This window comes from Dendrobium catenatum, unplaced genomic scaffold (genome assembly GCF_001605985.2).
Source record: "Dendrobium catenatum unplaced genomic scaffold, ASM160598v2 fragScaff_scaffold_1076, whole genome shotgun sequence".
Lineage (NCBI taxonomy): Eukaryota > Viridiplantae > Streptophyta > Magnoliopsida > Asparagales > Orchidaceae > Dendrobium > Dendrobium catenatum.
Window position 1 is genome coordinate 37,258 of NW_021319538.1, and position 22,362 is coordinate 59,619.

General features: G+C 36.0%; 1 protein-coding gene across 2 annotated transcripts in view; it reads right to left on the reverse strand.

The window, feature by feature from the left end:
- Window positions 1–1,300: 1,300 nt before the first annotated feature.
- LOC110094524 (serine/threonine-protein phosphatase 2A 65 kDa regulatory subunit A beta isoform) overlaps window positions 1,301–22,362 on the reverse strand; it is a 36,615-nt gene continuing 15,553 nt past the window's right edge. For both annotated transcript variants that reach the window (XM_020819771.2, XM_020819772.2), the window contains exons 8-13: window positions 6,190–6,294; window positions 4,762–4,944; window positions 3,771–3,863; window positions 2,039–2,178; window positions 1,763–1,829; window positions 1,301–1,658 (exon numbers count right to left, since the gene is read on the reverse strand). In XM_020819771.2, coding sequence (XP_020675430.1) covers window positions 1,539–1,658; window positions 1,763–1,829; window positions 2,039–2,178; window positions 3,771–3,863; window positions 4,762–4,944; window positions 6,190–6,294 — 708 coding nt within the window. In that variant the 3' untranslated portion in view covers window positions 1,301–1,538. The remainder of the gene's footprint in view (window positions 1,659–1,762; window positions 1,830–2,038; window positions 2,179–3,770; window positions 3,864–4,761; window positions 4,945–6,189; window positions 6,295–22,362) is intronic.

A 22,362-nucleotide genomic window follows, 5' to 3' on the forward strand; every position in this document is an offset into this window, starting at 1 on the left:
CCTCCAAAGTGGAAGCTGAATGGCCTTCACCACCTACACTTTGTTGTCTTGATTGATGGATTGATTATCAGCTATTAAAAAATAAGTATAGTATGCTAAAAATATTTTTCACAAACGACACTAAACTGGTACATGCTAAAAACTAAAAATAAAAAATATATGTGGTAGTAGGATGCATTTTATGTCTTAGCTTTTGACAAAAAATCAGCACACACACAAAATTGTATGAGTCAAGAAACTATTTACATAGAAATCCTAGAAAGAGAATCACGAGGCTTTGCCCAGTTGAATAACCCACTATAGATCTATAAGTAAAAGGATCCTCTTTTCCTCATTGTTTAAGAGGATAAAATTAGTTGAGAACAAATATTTTCTTTTCCTTCTAAAATTTATAGAAGTCAACTAACTGCCCACATGCGACAAGTTAAAAGCCCAATGGGGTTAACTCTTAACAGGAATCTAGATGCGGTGGTGGCAATTGTTAATTGTATTCGTTGGCGATGATAGTCGGAATACACAAGAGAGCTCTTTTGTTCTCTTAGCTCTTAAACCTCCCCCCTTCTGTAGAAAATAGGGCCATATTTAAAAGCTTTTTGAGATGAATATTTTGTTAAATTTCAAAAGAATCCAAAACACTTCATCGTACAATCTATATCGATCCCTTGATCATAAATTATTGATTAAATATTTAAAAGACTTAGCGATGTCAAAATCAAATAAGATTGAACTCATTTAACTAATATCATCAAGCCGCTAAATTTAACTATAAAAGTATTATAATTTAAAGACATTTATTCGATCAAGTTATATTTCCAAACTTTCCAAACAACATTCTAAGTGATTGATTCAAATTCATTTAGAATCAAATCAGATCAGTTTATAACATTGCTAAATTGGCATCATCAAAACATTCATTTGACTATAAGATTACTAAAATCAAAGTTCAAAATTTCCAATTCATACATTGCCTCGAGAGGTTTATGTTGATCGTAGAAATTTTCTATAATCATATTAATTAAAAATATAATACTTAAAAATGTCAACAAATATATATATCTACATTTTAAAATATAATTGAAAAGAAATCAAAGTAATCTCCCTATCATATGTACTAACCAATTTAATCTATTAATATCACATTTTTTTCAATTAAATCCCTCAACTATATATGAAATTAATCCCAAATAATATTTAGATAAAAACTAAATAAAAAAACTAGTATAAAAAATTAATCTCGTTATACAAAAGTCATCCCAACTTAATCCAAAAGGACCATTCAAGATTAATTTATATAACAAAATGGGGATAATGATTTTTAACATTGAAAACATAACAGATCCCAATAAAAACAAACATACTTCGCATCTGAAACAAAGCAGATTCATGGGGAAAAAAAGTAAATAAAGAATTTTGTTATACAGGCAATGAATCCCATCTGAAAGCAAATCAAAGTTCAGTTTATACAAAAATACGAAATCATTCTTAGGCCTAATGGTGTTAATTAGATAGGATTTCACACAGAATGATAAAATGTTCTACTAGCCTGATATCATCAACTGATCACAAGATTGTATTGCTTGGTGGGCAAAATACCTCACATCCACATCTGGGTCTTCACTGAGCTCAACAAGACAAGGCCTGATGGTTTTCTCAACAACCTGAGGTAAGAAAGAAAATATATATATATATATATGACCTTTAAGCAAAAAGATGGAACGCCTCGATCATTAAATTCAACGATTCATTATATTCTATCACTTACAGATGAGTCAACTATAGGGAGGAGAGACTGTAGCACCTTCGCTACGTTGAATTTGATGTTGGGCACCCTGAATATCAATAATGATAAACTATCAGAAAACCAAACTTTCTAAGGCTTCGTTTGGGACGGCTTTCTTACTGCTTCTTAAAGCAACTTTATAGTACAAAATATAAAAAATTTCTACTAGAAAACTGCTTTAAGAAGCAATAAAAAAACTGTATCAAACGAAACCTAACTTATGATGGAATGGAAGGGCAAAAAAGGTACAAAAATCACCTGTCTTTTGAGGCATTAATGACAACGGGCAAAAGCCTCTGGTAGGTTATGTCAGAACCCATGACTGGAGATAAAAGAGCTATAGCATGCAGGAAAGTCATGCGGTACAAATAGTGTGGATTATTCATCTTGTCCAGCACCTGAAGAAAACAAAATCCAATAGCCCTTTGATATCCTCTTCCCAACAAAGTAAGCATATTTAATAACATTGATTACAAGAGGTAACACTTAACATGTTCTATGATTGTAACATGGCACAATTTTTAATTTAAATTCAAATACAAGAATAGCAATCACAAGCCAAAATTATGTACATAACTATTTTTAAATTGAAGCAAGGCCCTAATAATTTTGATTTTAAATAGTACACCTATTTTGCTAACTTGAATTCAAATTCAAAATTACAATTATTTTGTTTAACACCTAAATATTACCTCAAATATGAATTCAAATTTTATATTTAATTACATAGCACTCAACTAATTTATTTATTGGAAGTGGATATGGATATATGATATTACTCTTTAACATCATAAAAATAAATTTATTTATAATTTAATAAATATTTATCTCACTTTAATTCAAACCTAATACTTCAAATTTATCTAAACTCTTTTTTATCATTATTTGCAATTCAAAGATATTCAATAGTTTATGTAACAGGTATGTATTCATGAGTATTCATGCATGCAAACATACATGTATAAAAATAGAAATAGAAAAAAATAATAGATATATTTTTGTAAGTATCATTTACTTTTGCATCTATAATTCTATATAACCATGCAATATGCATGTATATATGTATACATGCATACGTTTCTTTATAAGCTAAAAATGTATGCAATATTATATAGGCTTATATATATTCTTTATAAATTTTATGATTGAAGAAGAAATTATATTAATACAGTATTGATTTAAATTAATATATTTTACGAGCTCATTTATTATTTGTATAGTTATGATGTATGCATGCAAGCATGTGTTTGTACATTCATAATGCATGTATGTGTATGCACACATAAATATTACAAAAATATACATACATGCAAAAAATTATTAAACGTCCACATTTCTTACACAAACCAACAAAAAGAATGCCACTTTCCAAGTAGACACCAAACCACCTACTTAGAAAGTAACTTCATCAATTTTCAATTCCAGAACTGAGAACTGCAGCTACACTTAACAAAAATAAGTCCATACCAACTAGTTACATCAACTATGGACATGTAGAACTGAAGAGTAAGACCATTCTAACGCCAGGGCTGAGCCGCTTATTCATGATAACTTCAGGCTAATTTTATTTCATTTGGTAGCTTATATGGCAACATAGGATTAGTGCTCTCTTGTTTTGAGTGCAGCATATTATGGGCAACATTTGCCTACAAATAGGTAGCCTTTACTTGTAATAGAGATTAGATTTGGATATGAATAATATATGAGTTTTACTCTTGTGAATTCCTGTATCCTAAGATTTGTTCTTAGGTAGTGGGTTCTTGCTCCAAGGAGTTTTTGGAGTGGTGTACGGCGACCGTCACCGGATCATCGACGTGGATTCGTCGAGCCCCCTCCGGTCCGGTGTCACATTTAAATACTTAATAATTGTGATGGGCTAATTTAAGGGTGAAAGCTTTGAGATTGAAATAATGAAAGCTGAAAAGATAAAAATAAAAAACTAGAGAATAAAGCACTTCAATGTAGCAAGAAACAATCAATAATGGCAGACCTGTGGAACAATATGCTGCATTGCCCATTCCGGTCCAAATTCCTCAGCAAGCCGCTTCAAATTATTGGCAGCAGCATCTCTGATTGAGAATACCTATAGGAAAAATATATCTAGATTAATACACACAAAGCAGATGTAAGAAGTCAATCTTTTACAAAACCTCAAATTTCCACTCATCATGCCATCCACTTCAATATTGAATTAAAACATTTAAAATCTAAAGCATCCAAGCATTCCTAGATAACAAAAGAATGCAAAGTAATGGCAATCTGAATGATCAATTACCTCATTGCTAAGAAAATACTCATGTGAATCAAATAACTTTTGAAGAGTTCAAACTTGGGACCATTTAAATCAAATAAGTTCCACATCAATGAAAAATACCTAGTTTTGAATATTGCAGTTCACCAAAAACAAAACTCTGCCATCTGGAATATCCATTTCTACATCTATTGGATAACTAGTTTCGTTCTATGAAGAAGGTAAACAGCCATAATTATAATAAGACCAAATTTCTAGCCTAATGTCTAAGTTATCCCAATAATGGAAGTACGGAAACTAAACATGGGTTTCTATAAAAGGGAGTTGATGCAATCTGAAGCCCAGGTTTATTAGACAACTTTCTAAGGCAGCACGGACACATAAAAACTCTAACTGGCAGAGACAGGCATAAAACTAGTGGTTAAAGTTCATGAAATGAGAATTCATATAAAGGCTTCTATAAGAAAGTTAAAGAAGTATCAGGTCAGTTCTCTTAGGCCAATAACAAAATAGCAGCAGGCATGATCAACAATAATTAACAACTTATATGATATGAGAATAAAACTTATGTTTAAAGTTCATGAAATGAAATCCTTCAAATATGATCATATTACTGCTCGACTGCTCGATCAAGTTAAGTTATATAGAGAATTATAATAAAATATCCACATTGCACAGACATCAAAAACCCCCACCTATCAATGTGCTTTCTACATGTAATCCAACATACCTTGTCTTCCAGCCACTGCATGCACAGAGCACCAAGCTTATCATCGAAAAATCTTACACCTAATTGACTCGCTAACAAGGGAATGTACTCAATAATGGCCAATCGGACACGCCAATGTCTGTCCTCTGCAAGCTCAACAATGGCAGGCAACAATGACTGGGACAACAGGTCAATTCCAATCACCTGCAGTAGAAATTAAAATTTAGTGCAAAACAAAATAAACTAGAAAACAAAAATGAATTGTTAATTTATGATATCAAGTTCACAAAATCAACTAGCACGTCAAGATCCAAGTAAGCACAATTACATCTGAATTAATGCAAACCAAATAACCACTACAATTAATAAACAACCAAAAAAAAGATGAAGTAAATCCAACTAATGGCGTTCTACATAAGATAATGAAGATATACATATTATATTAATTGCATAACCGAGAACAAGACCAAGAATTAAGCGACTGCCATATTTTTTAATATAAATAAACTTTTGTAAAAAAAAAAAATCCTACCATTCAGCACCAAATACATCAAGTATTCCAAATATGAAATGAAATATTAACACATCTTTGCATCCTTTTAATGCTAATGATAAATAATTTCAACTTTCCTTAAAGTTTAACAATCAATTGTACTAATTCAGAACCATACAATATGAATTTCGTTAAACTCAACATCTTTATAATTTATGCATTTGCTAACACCTCTGCTTATTTCGAGTATGTTTCTCTCTCAAGGGTGTTATACTTATATGAAGTTCCAAAAAAACATATTCATCCCCAGCAGCCAAAACCACCAAATGTAAGTTCAATATTCTTGTGGTCTATTTAGCAAAATCGTTACACTATTCTCCCTCAATCAACCCCACCTGGGTGATCAGTTGAGATACGGAACCCTACTACTCTATGCTTACAGGCTCTACTTCATCATCCATTACTGGTTTGAAAAAGAGCCGCATCATAGGCACAGGTAACACAATCATACAAATTATATTGGTGAGCAAAATTACCCTCTTTTGTACTATCATACACCATAATTTTAAAATTCTAAATTTACGGTTCCATAATGTTGAAACAAACATACTATTTTGTATTCAAGATCCTCCAAAAAGCCTGAAAGAAAGCAGCTGAATAGTAATGCATGTCTGGGTTAAGAAGAAAGTATAAAAAATACTTGCAAATAATAACAGCAAAATAATCAAATTTGCATGGATGAAAACATGCCTTCTAGTAAATTTGGTAACACAATAGACCAAATATAGCAACTGTGTCCAATTTTTCAGAGCTCACACACACTAATAAACATCAGGAAACATAAAGATAAAAAAGAAAATTACAATAAAAACCACTCGGGATACAATGCATCACAATTCTGGTATAATTTTAGCATACATTAACAATAGGATAAAAAGGAATCAAGAAAAATATACCTGATTTACTTGGTCAAGCTTGCTGATGATGTTCAGTCTAACATCAGGGAATTCATCTTTCAACAATGAAAGAAAAATAGGAAGAAGCTGCTCAATTGTTGCATCCTGTTTATTGAAAAAAAAAAACAATTAAGTTTGTAAATAGAGCGGGAAAAAAACAGCAACGTACAATAGCAAGACAACAAAAAATCCCTGTTCACAGATGTACGAGCATTTTTTGAGAACCTCCATATTTTTTTGAAAGCCCCTCAAAAGCTTTGATAACGCACAGCATGTTCAAATAGTCATAGCATTAGGATCGGATAGACTAATCTTGTTATACTACCAAAATACTTAAATACAGAGCTAGCATCTAAAGCAAAAGGTCATGGATGAGTAACTTTTGCAAACAACAGTAGATTCAAAACCAAACAGCAGGAAAACAACACTACGACTTTATCTTATAACAGATATTTTAGTGAAAAGATAAGTGTAATCCCCTAGCATGCAATGGCATGGATGGAATTTCACAAGTGGGGCGAGAAAAGGGATTCCAAAGGAAATATGGTTAGCGAGATTAAGGGTCTCAATTACATTGACATGAGAAAGGAAAAAAGGTTGTAGCAGCGAGGAATCTGATGAGCCTTGGTAAAAAACAACAATAAATTCTAAGAGATTCAACACAAAAACAGATTTATATTGATAGAAAATCAAATACAAACAAAGCAAAATACAATGATCACCTTTGATGTGGTATCGTTTAGCAAGGATATGATGGAGGGCACCAGAACACCTCCAACGGCTTGCCAGCGTGGCCACTTCTCCTGAACGATCTCCAGAGCTCCACTACTCTTATTCGCATAATTAGAAGTATCTTAATTATTGCTTTCTAGTTATTACGTTATAGCCCTTTACTCATTTTAGCTACTATAGTATTAAGCTAATGGCTGTGGAGAAACTCAGTAGAAATTATCAATATCAGTTTTACTGTTCCATTGCTTTGGTTGTTTCGCCTTTGTGGTCTTCAGTTACAGGTATAGCTCGAGGATTCTATCGCCGATTCCACACCACTTATCTCCCAAAACCTAGACGTCATTGGGATCCTTCACAAAAAAAAAAAAAAAAATCAAAAAAAAAAAAAAAAAAACTGCAGCGCTCTCAAATCAAATTCCCCATACAAAAATAACAAAAATCATACTACTTATAGCAAACAATAAACAATAAATACCAAAACAGCCCTCTCCCAATTCCCTCCCAAATCAACCCCCCTCTCTTGCGGCTCCCGCTCCAGCTGTATCAATACCCTAAACCCTAATGACTGAGGAACACCTTCTCCCTAAGGGGAGGGGCACCTGGCCAGCCCTGAATCTCATATCTTGAGAACAATTATTACGTCATCTGACCGGACGTAGAGCTACGTTCGGCAGCCAATAACATGTCGCCACGTGCTTTTACTCTTTACCGCGCGGCCCGACGACTTGACCCGGAGCGGAACCCGGGAATGCTATGTTCGAGATTTTCTCGGTATTGCTCGGTATTTGCTAGGTATTGCTTTGCAAAATGAGAAATACCGCTCTGTGAAGACCAATACCATGCAAATACCGAGTTGTACCGAGTTTTTTACAACTCGGTACAACTCAGTATTTGCTCAGGATTTGCTCGGTATTGTTAGGTATTTGCTCAGTATTGCTAGAAAAAACTCGGTACAACTCGGTATTTGCTCGGTATTGCTAGGGATTTGCTCGGTATTGATAGGTATTTGCTCGGTATTGCTAGAAAAAACTAGGTACAACTTGGTATTTGCTCGGTATTGCTAGGTATTTGAAATATATCCAAAAGGTGATGGGATGTTGTTCGGCTCGTCAAGGATTTAAAAAAACGCACATGCGAGAACCCAAAAAACAGCGGGTCGGGACGACGACTTTTCTTCATGCTACGTGGCGCTAAAACATTGGTGGCCAAACGTAGAGGAGCGTACGTTCACCAGACCGAATAAAAGCTCCACCTCCAGGCTCTGCAACTCCACTAAATAGCTCAGCCTTGCTCCTTGTATTTCCTTGACCATGGTTCTAAGTAAAACCATAGTTTTGACAGGCTAGGATCCCCTCCAATAATCACTTTCCTTCCTTGAAGAACTTCATCATTAGCATCTGCCAATCAATTTTGATATTTCACAACTTTTGCAGCCATTTCATTCCAGGATGATAGCAGTGCTCCATAACTCCAATGGGAAAAAGTCCTCCCTCACTTGGACTCCCTGTATGGTCAAAACTACCCCCCTACACACTCCTCTACCTGACTCCATCTTCTCAGTGCCCATCATCACCCCATAGCATCCTGTGTCCTTCAATTTCACCCCCAATTGCTCTACGACATAATTGGAGATGAAGTTGTGGGTAGCCCCACTGTCAAAAAACACCACTAACTCCATTTCTACTATTTCTCCTCTCACTTTCATAGTGTATTTCGGAGTGAATCCCACCACTAAGTTCAAGAAAACCTCTGTCATGTCTAAATGCAACTTTTCCCTCTCCACTGATGCCTCACTCCCACCTTCCTCCTCAGCTTCCTCGTCATCACAGACGGTGACAACCAAAAGAGTTCGATCCTTACATCTATGCCCCAGAGTATACCTCTCATCAAATGTAAAACATAACCCTTTTGCTTGTCTATCCTGCACCTCTATTTCAGTAAGGCGCTTGAAGTTGTCTCCAAGGAGAACTCCAGTGCCTTTCTCCTTCGGTGCTTCCCTCTGAAACGACACCGCCTGGGTTCTTGGTGCCAGGGTCATCGAGGTACTCCTGTCAGCCCCTCCCATGATGTTGCTCATGTTGGCCTTCTCCCTTCGATATTTTTCCTCCACTCTCCGAGCAAGCTCCATTGTCTCTCTTAGCCCTCTAAGTCTCAGCATCCTAAGCTTTATGTCCTCCCTAAGCCCCTTCATAAAATTCCCTTCTAACCCTTCCCCGGAAATTCTTCTCAGCCTTGGTATCAAAATCAGCAACAAGAGATTCAACACAAAAACATATTTATATTGATAGAAAACCAAATACAAACAAAGATACAATGGTTCTCTTTCGAGATGAGGACCTTCTCTGCCAAACCCTAGACGCCATTAGAATCCCTCACAAAAAAAAATATAGCAATCTCAAATCAAATTCCTCATACAAACATAATATAAATCATACTACGTATAGCAAACAATAAACAATAAATATCAAAACAGCCCTCCCCCAATTCCCTCTCAAATCAGCCCCCTTCTCCCGTGGCTCCCGCTCCCGTTGCATTAGAGTCTTGGCATTGATTGAGATGGAACATTGTGTCTGATGTGGAATTGAAGCATTACTGTTGGGGAACTACGGCATTTCCTATATTCTTCCAGGAGTGCAGCTTCTGTTATTTGCATCCTACCTAGCATGAGATGCCACTGCCACTAGACTGTTCAGTTGCCATTACATGCTACCGCTCTTGCAGGATATTCAAGTTCCGTTAAATAGAATTGATGTGAAACGTAATGCATGGAAACAAGAACTGCTTGGGGATTTTAATATAAGATTGTTAAAGCTTTGCTAGTTATAGAATTAATGCTTACCCAAATTAAGTTCTCGGAATTATCAAGTCGAAATTAAGTAAGGCATGTGGTTACAACTAGATTAATGGGACAATATCAAACTGACAACATAGAATTATATAGTAATGTTATGGAGAGAAACAATAATCCACAATTAACAAATAGAACTTTTCACCTTAGGTCTCTCACTCACTCTCTTGTTGGTGGCACTTTTAATGGAGGAAGATTGAGAGCAACCGAGCGATGCCACTAGGAGACAAATGGCGCACAAAGTGTAATCCGTTGGAGTGGTAACCGGTGGCGGGTAGTCCATGGGATGACTAGAGGGCATCCAACGTCTTATCCTTTCTTCCTTGATCATCAAAGACGAAGCCGTTGTCGATGTCGGGATCGGCTGTCCATGGATGTGGAGAACTCTTTTCTTGAATCCTTGAGCCGACCACTTGTTGAAACAAAAGAGGAGAAGAGGGGGGGAGTCGACTATGGTGGGGGCTAAGAGACAAGTGCAGGAAATCTGAAATAAATTTCAGATTTTGGGCAATTAGAGGAAGAATTAATTTGAAAATTCAAATCAAGCCAAAGAGGGAGAGAGGGGAGGCAAAGGGGAAAGATTTGGCCTGATTTAGTGGAGTTATTAATGTGATTAGGAGAGAGAAAGAAGGCCAATGAAGGTGGCCAACCACATGGAGAGGAGAGGAATTTGGGAATAAAGAGGGTGGGGCCCAAGTTTAAGTAGATAAATGAAATAAATCTGAATTTTATTTCAGATTTAATTAAGTATTAAGTAACTTCCCAAGCCTTATAATGAGAGGGAGATCAAATTTGAAATTCAAACTTGACTTTAATTTCATTAATGTGCTCGCTTAATGATGGGGCACCAATTAGGAAAGTGTTTAGTCAAGGGTTTGAAATTCAAATGCTATGGATTCAAGATTGGGGAAGGCGGCGGGAAAGGGGACTGCAGGGCTGGCCGGCGGGAGGCTGGCCGAGATCAAATTTGAAATTCAAACTTGACTTTAATTTCATTAATGTGCTCGCTTAATGATGGGGCACCAATTAGGAAAGTGTTTAGTCAAGGGTTTGAAATTCAAATGCTATGGATTCAAGATTGGGGAAGGCGGCGGGAAAGGGGACTGCAGGGCTGGCCGGCGGGAGGCTGGCCGGCGGCGGCTGGATTGGCCGGTGGGCGATGGAGGCAGGGTGGCCAGCGGCTTTGGGCTACTTGGAGTAGGCGGCGGCAAAGACAAGGGGGGGAAAGAAGAGATGGAATTTTCAAGGTTTCGACGACTGCGGATTTACTAACCTCGCTTGTCTCCATGTTGACTTTCCACAAGATTAGATAATTCGAAAGCTAGAACTCACTAAGAGATCTAGTTTTCTCCGGCGAACTCACTAAGAGATCGTGGGGGAATGAACTCACAAAGAGAACAAAGAGCCAATTTCATTTCATCCCAAAAACTACTATTACATAAGAAAACGGCCATATATATAGGCCTCAAAATGACAAAGAAAACAAAAGACTAAAATGTCCCTTGGGCTACAATAGCGACCAAATACCCATAAGGGCAAAAGCGGAAAAAACTGAAAATAAAATAAACTACTACATAAAATGACTCAAAATAAAACTCATGATCGTGGCCGTCGATCTCCGGCGTCTCCTGATGGTACATGTGTCGAAATCTCTAACGATGTCCTCATCGAGAATTTTTTCAGTTTACAGGATTTCAGCTGCCATCCACATGTTGCATATTAGACGTGCGGTTTTGATAGGAAGTGCTTGTATTCACAAGCAACCTATCCAAAATCGGCGAACCAACAGCAGCCAAATGGCTGTCCACAGCAGGAAAAACAGCAGATTTCTGCTGTTTACAGCAGGAAAACAGCACTTGTTCGGGAAAATACGAGAGAAAACTCAAGAAAAGACTTGTATTCCACTTAGACGATGAATAAAAGAGCAAGATACAATTGATCCTCAATTCGAGAGGAGGATCGATCTCTCCCAAATCTCTAGACGCCGCTAGAGCCCAAAGAAACCTAAATCTACGAGATCTCAATTTTCAGCCAAATTCAAGATGCCCAAACCCTAAGAAAAATAACTATTTAATGCATACAAATCAAAAGAAATTCCCTAAACAGTCCCTACATTCAAATTTCCCTCTCAAAACGCTAAAAAACGCTTCCTAAACCCTCGACGCTGAATTCTTTCGAATTCAGCACCTCGGCGATGAGATCCCTCTCTCCTCCCACCAAAATCACCCTCCCTTCTGTCATATCCCATACTCATCTCTTCCCTCGAAAGAGGCTCTAGAGGAGGCCTGTCGTTCTCTTCCTCTAGGATCTCCACCTCCACATTTCTCCTCCCCCGCAAGGGGTTCGGATTTCCTCCCATGCCATGGCCGTCGGCGATCTCTCTTACTTCCGATGTCGCCGGATTGGTTTTCATCTCAAGTAGTTTCTTCAACATTTCCTCCATTGCGGTGAACTTCCCCTCCAACCTTTCATTGTTGGAGGTGATTTGATTTTGAAGGTTGAAGAATCTTTCCTCCAAATCGGCTTTCAATTGGCCGACTTCGCCTTCCAAGATGTCAACCTTCTTTCCGGCCATCTTTCTTCCCAATGGATCTCAAAAATATCACTTCTGGAAATGATAAACTTGCTGAAATTTCAGAATTTCAGCCGCCGGTGGTCCCAAATCGACGCTCTGATACCAATTTGATAGGAAGTGCTTGTATTCACAAGCAACCTATCCAAAATCGGCGAACCAACAGCAGCCAAATGGCTGTCCACAGCAGGAAAAACAGCAGATTTCTGCTGTTTACAGCAGGAAAACAGCACTTGTTCGGGAAAATACGAGAGAAAACTCAAGAAAAGACTTGTATTCCACTTAGACGATGAATAAAAGAGCAAGATACAATTGATCCTCAATTCGAGAGGAGGATCGATCTCTCCCAAATCTCTAGACGCCGCTAGAGCCCAAAGAAACCTAAATCTACGAGATCTCAAATTTCAGCCCAAATTCAAGATGCTCAAACCCTAGGAAAATCTACTATTTAATGCATACAAATCAAAAGGAATTCCCTAAACAGTCCCTACGTTCAAATTTCCCTCTCAAAACGCTCAAAAAAACTTCCTAAATGGCTCTACGGGGGCGGACGGGCCGCTCGTTCTTCCGCCAGATTCGCCTGTTTCGCGATTTATGCCCCCGAACCGGTCCCGCCTGGACCGGCTGGACCGGTCCAGTGGACCGGTCTAACAGGTTTCTATTACTTCATACTAGGGCTTGGGATAAAATTGAAGTCCTTAAAATTATCTGAAACTCAATTTGACTGATCTTATGCCAACCCTATGTATACTAAACTCGAGATAAGAGAATATAACAGATATAGATGATCCAATCCAAGGCATGTAATTGAACAACTCTGAATTCAACGAAAACTTCTGGTTTTTAATCTTATTGTATTAATCGTATGCGTTTCAAGTAGGCATAAATGTGACAACCTAGTGCCTGGAAGTTAAATCCGTGATTTCTTACCTTGGTGAATTGTTTTCTAGACAAATTATTTCTACATATCCTATTATTGGCTTGATAGTGTTCCTTATTTCATTCCAATTTAACACAACTAGGATTATAATTGTGGTGAACAAATTAAATTGCTAGATAATTTTGTGTTTAAAATTTTTATTGATTTCTTTGAACTTATTTGAAAATTGCATTATCATTTGTGTTCTAACTCTTGTATTTACAAGTTTTTGCATCTAAAGAAAACAAGTTTGTGTATCTAGTTGTAGATCTATGAATCCTAAGTTCCCTAACAAGATCTACATATATTACATTATTCTATATGCATTAGAAAACCTTAAAGTGAAACCAAAGTCACAATCCAACAAAGAGAAATGAAAATGAGAATATTCGATGAATGGGGTATGAGTGCAAGCGATTGATTTGGTATTGTGGATATGAAATAAAAAATTTAGTTTTATATTTTAAATAAATAAAAATTTTAAATACAAGAAATTGTATTTTAAAAAAATTATAAAATATTTAAGAGACAAGCGTCTCAAATTTGTATTTAATATTTTTTTAATCGAACACGTTTTCCACGTGTCCGACACATGTCGGAGGCATGTCGGATACTGCACGCCTCTTTGAGGAAAAGCATCGGTGCATCATAGCCCTAAACTTAAATCATCCAACATCAAATTAAATATTAGAGCTTATCCTTGTATCATCAAGTTAACTAAATACAGGTCGTTTGACTAAATCAATAAAAAAAAATTTAATAAATGATTTAATTTTAACAAAATTGAGTAGACCTATAATTCTGGTCATGACACAGGATCAAAGAGATCATGTTCATTGAAGTTGATGCTCACATAAAATCATAACTACAGTGCCACAAGAAGCTGAATGGATTCCTACTGCCACTATTTTGAACTACACCGATGGGACTAAGCAATACAGTGAGACCTGTTGGTCCACCAGGAGCCGTTGGAAGGGAAATCTGGTGTTATCTTCCTTTCTGAAGACCCAGAACTTCTGTCCATATCTGTTTTCTGCTGCCGTAAGGAAGCATAAACCCCTGCTGCTTTTTGCCACATCACCGAAAATGAAAAAAAAATGGTTTGCTGAAAACACCAGAATAGATACAAAAAAACAACCATTTGAATGTTATCCCACTGTGGAAAAACAAAAAGCAAATAAGGAATTTGCTATCCATAATTGGAACGATTCAAATCAGGGAGAAAAAGTCATCTATAGCATGGAACGCACTCATGGTACATTTAATTGATTGATAAATCAATAGGAAACCCTAAAAAAATTTTGAACCCTTTCAGGATTCATTCTATCATCTGATTGTAGAATAGCATCATAATGTTAAGAAGTTAAGAGGTTGGCTACGAATCAAGTGCTCAAAGAACCAATCCCTGGCGTATGACAAAAAGGATATAAAGGGAAGGGGAATTCAGTTATTGTCTTGGAGTTGTAAAAGAAGCCAATAAAATGAGATAAGCAAGAAGAAAAACATAAGTGAATCAATAGTTGACAACGATTCTACACAAAACCTAGAGGATAAAGCGTCTAGATCGACAGAGAAAATTGATAACATGATAAAATGAATGAGGATGCACAAAACCACAATATGATTGGTGAGTCAAGTAGTATTACAACTTCCATGCAAGCTGCAAACCCTGTTCTAAAAATACGGATCATGATGGGAGAATGCAACCAATCAAAGTAGAAGCCAAAATAAAGATTCCTATATACATGGGACCGTTGATGCTAAGAAGCTCGCCACAAGAACTGACTAGTTGGAGACTTAAACTTATATGAGTATTAGCACTCATGAAAAAGTTTTTTTCGTCTAACCGAAGTCAAGTGTTCATGTATCAGCATGGCAGAATGCCCATTTGATGATGAATGACTATTAAGAGGTGACTAAGGGGATATTCAAATACTTGGTACACAAAGATTTCTATCCTGATGGGGAATGTAGAAGAACAATAGGATAAAACAACTCAATATGAGGCAACACCAAGGATAATTTGTGCAAGAGTATACTGCAAAATTCCGAAGTGTGATGGTTACATTGAAAGTAAATCTTGGAGATGCTCTAATGAATTACACCTCAAGACATTCTTTTTGAATTGCAAATGAAACCTACTTTGCTAATCACTAATCTCAACAGGCCAAGATGATTTGATAGGCATAGGCCGCAAAAAAAAAAACAATAAGAAAACCCAAAAATCATCCATAAAAGGTTCTTACCTCCAAAATAAAAAATGAAAAGAAAACCGACGACAGCCCATCTTATAAAAGCAATGTCGCCGATAAGTTCAATGAAATTTTTAAGAAAGATGGCCGCATTAAAAAAAAATGCTAGAAACAATACCCTTAACTCTTTCTTGAAAAGTGCAAGAAAGATGAGAACGAGAAAAACAACTACTGAGTCCAGTGGCCAAGACAATCTCATATATATCTCTAATGGCAATGTCAAACGATATAAGAATAGGGTCATCCTTCAATATGTACACACGAGAAGAGTTGCTCAACATAAGGATACAGGTGAACAAATGAGATAATTAGCACCATCATTGACATCGACTACTAAAAGAATCTTATTTTGGCCAATCTTGTGCATAAATTAGGATTGGCTATTCAGGATACAAACTCAAGTTCAACCTGGTTATAAGATGCCTTTACCCCATTTACACCCAAGTCAAACAGGGCTTGTTAATTCCAAATCAATTCAAGATTTGATCCAATCTAGATTAATTTTATCTCAAGATATAAATACTTACTCCAACATACAGACATACAAATAAATATACTAATTTGCATATATACATGCATAGAAACACATATACATTAATTCAAATCTAAATACACAAATAAAAATGTGTATATCCATTCATGCATACATTTATATGCATTTAGATTTGAACGTGAACTAGCTCGACGTAAAGCAAGATCAGCTAAATATAACTTCTATCCAAACACAGCATGTATCATTAGTCAGCACATGAACTTCAATCCAAGCTCAATCCAAGCCAGAAGCCAACATAAATTTCAAGCAATTTGCAATCCTTTAGCAAAGTTTTTATCCCTAATCTGACTAAACCTTATAAAAAAAATTCAACATAAAGTTGGCCAAACTCTAGTTCAGCTAACTTGTATCTAGTTGGGTTAATAATTTATTCACGTAGACAAATGAGGATTTAATGAAATTTGATACATATAAATCAAAATTCGGGCTTGATCCAAGCCAATGAAAGCATATTAGAGAATATAAAGTTGTCCCTTGCTTAGTGTAGGCTTGCATTAGTGTGGTTTCGTATTATATAAATTTGAAAGCAAAAAACAAAAAAGTTATAAACCATGCCTATCAAAAAGCATATGGTTGATATCCTGCTTGTCAATGGTGCAAAATAGTACGCATCATGACGCACGGCGTGGCGCAAAGGATCAAAATGGCCCCCGCCATATTTGTGCCATGTGCTCGCAATGACACATGGCACGTGCAATTTTTAGTTATTTTTTAATATAATTACAATATTTTTTTAATACTTATATATTTAAAATTTTTAAAGTAATACAATAATGAATTTTAGAATTCTAGTTAGGTTTCTATTTGAAATTATTTAGGTTTCTGCAGCCCGAACCCACACGAATGACGAGAGTTCATGTTCTCTAACTAAGATTCACGATTTCGGCTTCGTTCGTCATATGATTCCTTCGCTCACGCAATGTTTACTTTGTTCATCTGTTTGATTCCTTCAACAACAGTGGTAAATATGAACATTTTTTTAAATTATTGCTAGAAGATGGGAAGTGCAACTACACCAACCTCTACATTGAGTGACACACTTTTTAAATCCTGAATATTTCTTCAGTAACCCTAATAATACTAAGGATAAAGAAAAAGTTGATGATCTTTATTCATGTATTAGAAGATTATCTAAAGATGTAGATGAAGAAGACAAAATTAATAATGAATTAATCTTATATATTATGAGTGAAGGTCTATTTGGTATTTCCCCAGCTATAAGACAAAGAACTACCCAATCTCCAAGTACCATTATTTGCATAAAATTAAGATTGATTAGCAATACTAAAAAAGTAGAAAATAAATATTTCATTTTTTTCATCTGATTGGTTTTTGGCGCATGGCCAAGGAGCCCCTCATTTATAAAGTTTTACTATCAAAGTCCTTAGTTTAACATGTAGTTAATCTGGGTGCAAATGCAATTGGAGTATATTCGAACATGTAAGTATTTTTATGGAGTATGTGTTGCTTTTTTATGCATGTTTCTAGTATAGTAATTGAAGGGAGAACTAGCAAGTTAAAAGACCAAAGGAGAACACTAAGAAAGTAGAACACAACTCGATTCAAACCTTAGTAAGCAAAATCACCATATAACATTAAACAAATTGAAATTGTTTTATAAGAAGAAAGAAAACCAAAACAAACTACCCTTAAAACAATCAACTAGTGGTCACCTAACATGCATCGATAAAATAGGTAAATAGAATGCTCAAGGACATGCAAACCAGTGGTCCACCACAGCTACTTTGATCCAATCCAATGTATGCCGCAACTCATCTGTCAAATCCCAACAAAGTTGGCCAACCAACACCACTCTCAATTTTTTTAGAAGAAAGATACAATGGGGTGAAAACTTGTGGAGAGAAGAAAGGGATTAGAAGACTTGGAAGAAACAAATAGAAGTGAAAAATTAGCTCTCAAGCTAGAAAAGAAACCCTCAGGGGTTTTTACTTGGTTTTCACTTCCAAAACTTCTTCAAACGGCCAAAAACTTCCCTATAAATAGGATAGAAAATGGAGGCCAACAGCCATGTTCAGCCTCCCACCACATCCAACCAAAAGGACAAAAAAGAAGCAAAAAAGGCATGGTTGCACCCCCACCCGAACAGCCACAACAAGGGAACCAGAAAAGCAGAGAGAGTGAACTGAACAACAAGCAAGGGAAACCGGGAAAGCAAGGAGCAGAAACCGAACAGCCCAGCAAGGGAAACCGGGAAAGCAAGGAGCGGGAACCAAACACCCATCAAGGCTAAGAGGCAGCTTAGCTACTCACTAACAAACCCAAGCACAAAGGACCCAAAGAAGCTAGCACACCAAAGGAAAAAAAATATGTCCAAGAGCACCAAAACCACAAATGTTCATTGGTTGCCTTCCAACATTGGGTAAATAAAATAAAACTTAAAAATTACAATAGCATAAAATAACATAAACATTTGAATGCACCAATAATGTAATGTAATGATATTTCAATTGTAGCTTCATAACAAAAGAAACATAATGGATCATAGTTACTTCAAGGATTTAGTTTATGAAAAATAAAATAGGGCATTAATTCGTAGATATAATCATCATGATGTCATTGACACTATTTCTTTGACCGAGATTGATGATGCAAATGAATGGCTAACCGAAAAAATGTATGATGAGTCTGATGAAAAAAATGAATTCATTGTTGGAGAGGAAGATTTGACATGGATTACTGTTAAAGGCTACCAGTGTTTATGACAAAAACTACAAAATTTGAGAGCGATATAAAGTAAAAACAAGGAATCTTCATTTAGGCATGACATTATTGTTATTGAGAATGAGGATGACGTGGGTGATGAAAAGGATTATGAAATTGGAGATAATATTGATGAAGAAAATGTAGCTTTTTTAACCTTTGTTGATGATGATGATTCCCAAAAAAAGTAGATTAAATTATTACAAAATCATTATGCTTTAAAAAAATGATTGCAATAATTTGAATTATAAAAGTTTGATGTGTTGTTTAAGTACTTATATTTATGCATGACTTTAATTATCTTTTATTATTATGATAGTTTATCTTTCAGTTTAATGACATTTCATATAATGCCTATTTTTATAACTATTTTATATTTTGCGTCATTATCAAAATGGTACATGCCACACTGTGCACTATGAGGCATGGCTTCAAGGAAAACTTGGAACCGTGGTGCGTCATTCATTGTTGACAAGTATGGTTGATAGGACCATTAGGTTTAGATGAACATATACTCTAGTAACAGCAATATAATGGATGACTAAGTATTAAGTGCATCATCAACATTAATGTCAATTGTACTATTGGTATAAGGTACAACTAAACAAAATAGCATGTTGTGCACTATTTGTGGAATATGCGTAATAAAGCATACACCCTATTTTGTTGGTTTAGTTTCTTGAATGATTTTTTTACTGTTTAGAATGGAATAATGTTGCAAGAGATGCTATGCTTGGGCATGAAAAAATATACAACATTTGAGATTGATTTAAAGGAAAAAAAAAAGGAATATTCATTTAAACCAAGTAAACTTGTAGACCACCTGGAAATGCTGATGATGATGAAGAAGATTATGATTAAGGAGATCATATTAATCTAACGAGATTACTTTAGTTTATGATGATATATTTCTCAATATAACTACTTTAATTTTTAATGAATATGAGACTTAAAAACAAATTGCTTATTGAGGTTGGTGCCTCCATGCTCTAAAAGTAAGTCTTTTATCCTATTACTATGCATTACTCTAACCATGATGGTTTTATTTGCAAATTTAATTATTTTCTTTACTATGGCAGTTGATAATTCATCCTAATCACAATTCATCAACTTTCATGTATGTTAAATTGATTTTATGTTCAACTACATTGTTGTTGTTGTTGTTTTCTTCTTTTTTTTTTTTCTTTAAGGATATTTTCTATCTTAAATTCTTGAATTATTCATAATTTTATGACTCGTGATATTTTAAAATAGCATGCGCCATGCTACGTACTATGAGCTATGACTCTAAGAAACCCTTTGATACACTAGGGGGGAATACCTTGTGGGGCTCGGGGAGAGTTAATATTCACTATGTAGAGAGGAGAAATCAGGGGAGAAATAACTAGGAAATTTTATTTAGAAAAAGATGTCTAATTGAATTTAGATTTGGGAGGAAATTAGGAAAGATTTATTTAAGAAAATGGGGCTGATTTGAATTTAGATTTAAGAGGGAATTAGGAAGGTTTTATTAAGGGTAAGAGGGTTGATTTGAATTCATATTTGGTAGGGAAATATGATGCTTTATTTAAGGGTAATTAGGTTGTTTTATTTTCATTATGTAATTGTGTTTGTTGTGGTTTATCTTTGGAGTTGTTCCTAGAAGTGCCTAGGACTTATGGGAGAGCAGATCTACCTCTCCAATAGTAGATCAATTGTATATTTCATTATTATTGAAGTATTAATCAAAATCAACCTCTATCTTCAAATTCCTACAGTTTTCTACTTATTACCTAACTGTTTTAACCTAACCAAGATTTGACCGGGATTCCCTTGACCGAATCTAAGGGAAAGGAGATCTGGAGGAGTTCGATGAGGGAGGATCGGGAGGTGAAAATTTTGGGGGAAGAAGATGAGATGTCACCTTTGGAGCCACTTCCAAGGAGGGCCAAGAGTGAAGGAGTGGGGCTTTTGGTGGAGCTACAAAGTTTGGAAGGAGAAGAAGATGGGAGAAGATAGAAGCACCAAACATGGTTCAGCCACTCCTACAACAATATCGAGAGGTGTTCCAGCTAATTTAGTGCTGCAAGCAAAAATTTGGGAAGGGCCCCAAATTTTTTATTACAAAAATAAAACCTTAATAATCTTTAAAAAACATACATGGGATAAGAAAATACAAACAAAGAAGAGACAACTTAGAAACTTTAAAACAAACTCTTACATTTCATAACACATACAAACATAAAGAAACCGTTACAACCTTCAAGACCAAACTTAAAACAACCTAAAGATGATTTTCTTTCATTTAGAATAAGGATACAAGTGGAAGGGATACTTGTGGGTAGAAGAAGGGATTAGAAGACTAGACGAAGTATAGCTCGCAAGCTATAGAGAGGAGAGGAAGGAGAAGGACATAGCTCGCAAGCTATTCCAAAGAAAACCTGCAAGTTTTATCTTCCAAAAATCATCATCACAACCTCCTTTTTTTTATGCCAAAACAACTCCTATTTATAGGTAAGAAAGGGAATACAAACAGCCACTAAAACACATTAATATTTTATTTAAAAACAGGGAAATGAATGGCCAATCAGCCACAAAACAATTCCCAAACGTTACAGCAAAAACAGAGAAGGAAGTACACGGAACCAAGCAGGGAACCGCAAAACCAAACAGCCCAGCACGAAACCAAGCAAGGAACCGCAGAACCGAACAGCCATCCATGGGAACCAAAGGGGCAAAGGCACAGGAAATCCACCCAACACAGTCAGCCACGGGAATCCAAGGGACAAGGCTTGGGAAAACAGTCAGCACAAGAAAACAAATAGAAAAAGGGAGAAGAAGGGGCAAAGTCCATTCCAAAATGAATCCAAGATATAATAGCATACCTTTATAAATTAATGAGCTAGGAAGTGCAATTAATCCCCAATCATTGAGCTAAAACTTCAGCTCAAGCATTTATGAGCTAGCACCAAAAAAAATTCATAATTTTGAGCTCAATTCCAAGCAACCAAGGCTCACCCGAGAACACTAGAAGCCCAAGGGTCAAAATAAATTTTCATCTTGTTTTGACCCCCCCCCCCCCCCCCCCCCCCCCCCCTCCCCTGCCTACATCATTCAGAGGGTTGCCTCCTCCATTTCGGAGGGAATTAGGAAGTTTCCTAATCAAGAAGAAACTATTTATGAAGGTTTTTAATCGAAAGGGAATTATATAAGAAAATTTTTATTACAATTAGGAGAGAATTATTTAGGGCAAGAGATCTAATTTGAATTCTAACTTGGAGGGGATTAATTAAGAGATGTTTCCAAATTAAAAAGAGAATATTTTGGGACTAATTTGGAGGGGATTACTTAGGAGATGTCTCCTAATAGGAGAGAGCATATTTTGTGCGTGTGTGTGGGGTAGTGGTGGTGGTGGTGGTTGGGGGGTGAGGGCCCTGATTTGAGAGGGTATGGGGGAAGGGCTGCTTTGAAATTTGTTGTTTATTGTTTGCTATAAGTAGTAGGGTTTATGTTATATTTTGTATGCAGAATTTTGTGAGTATTTGCTGTCCAATATTTTTGTGAGGAATCCTAGTGGCGTCTAGGGTTTGGGAGAGG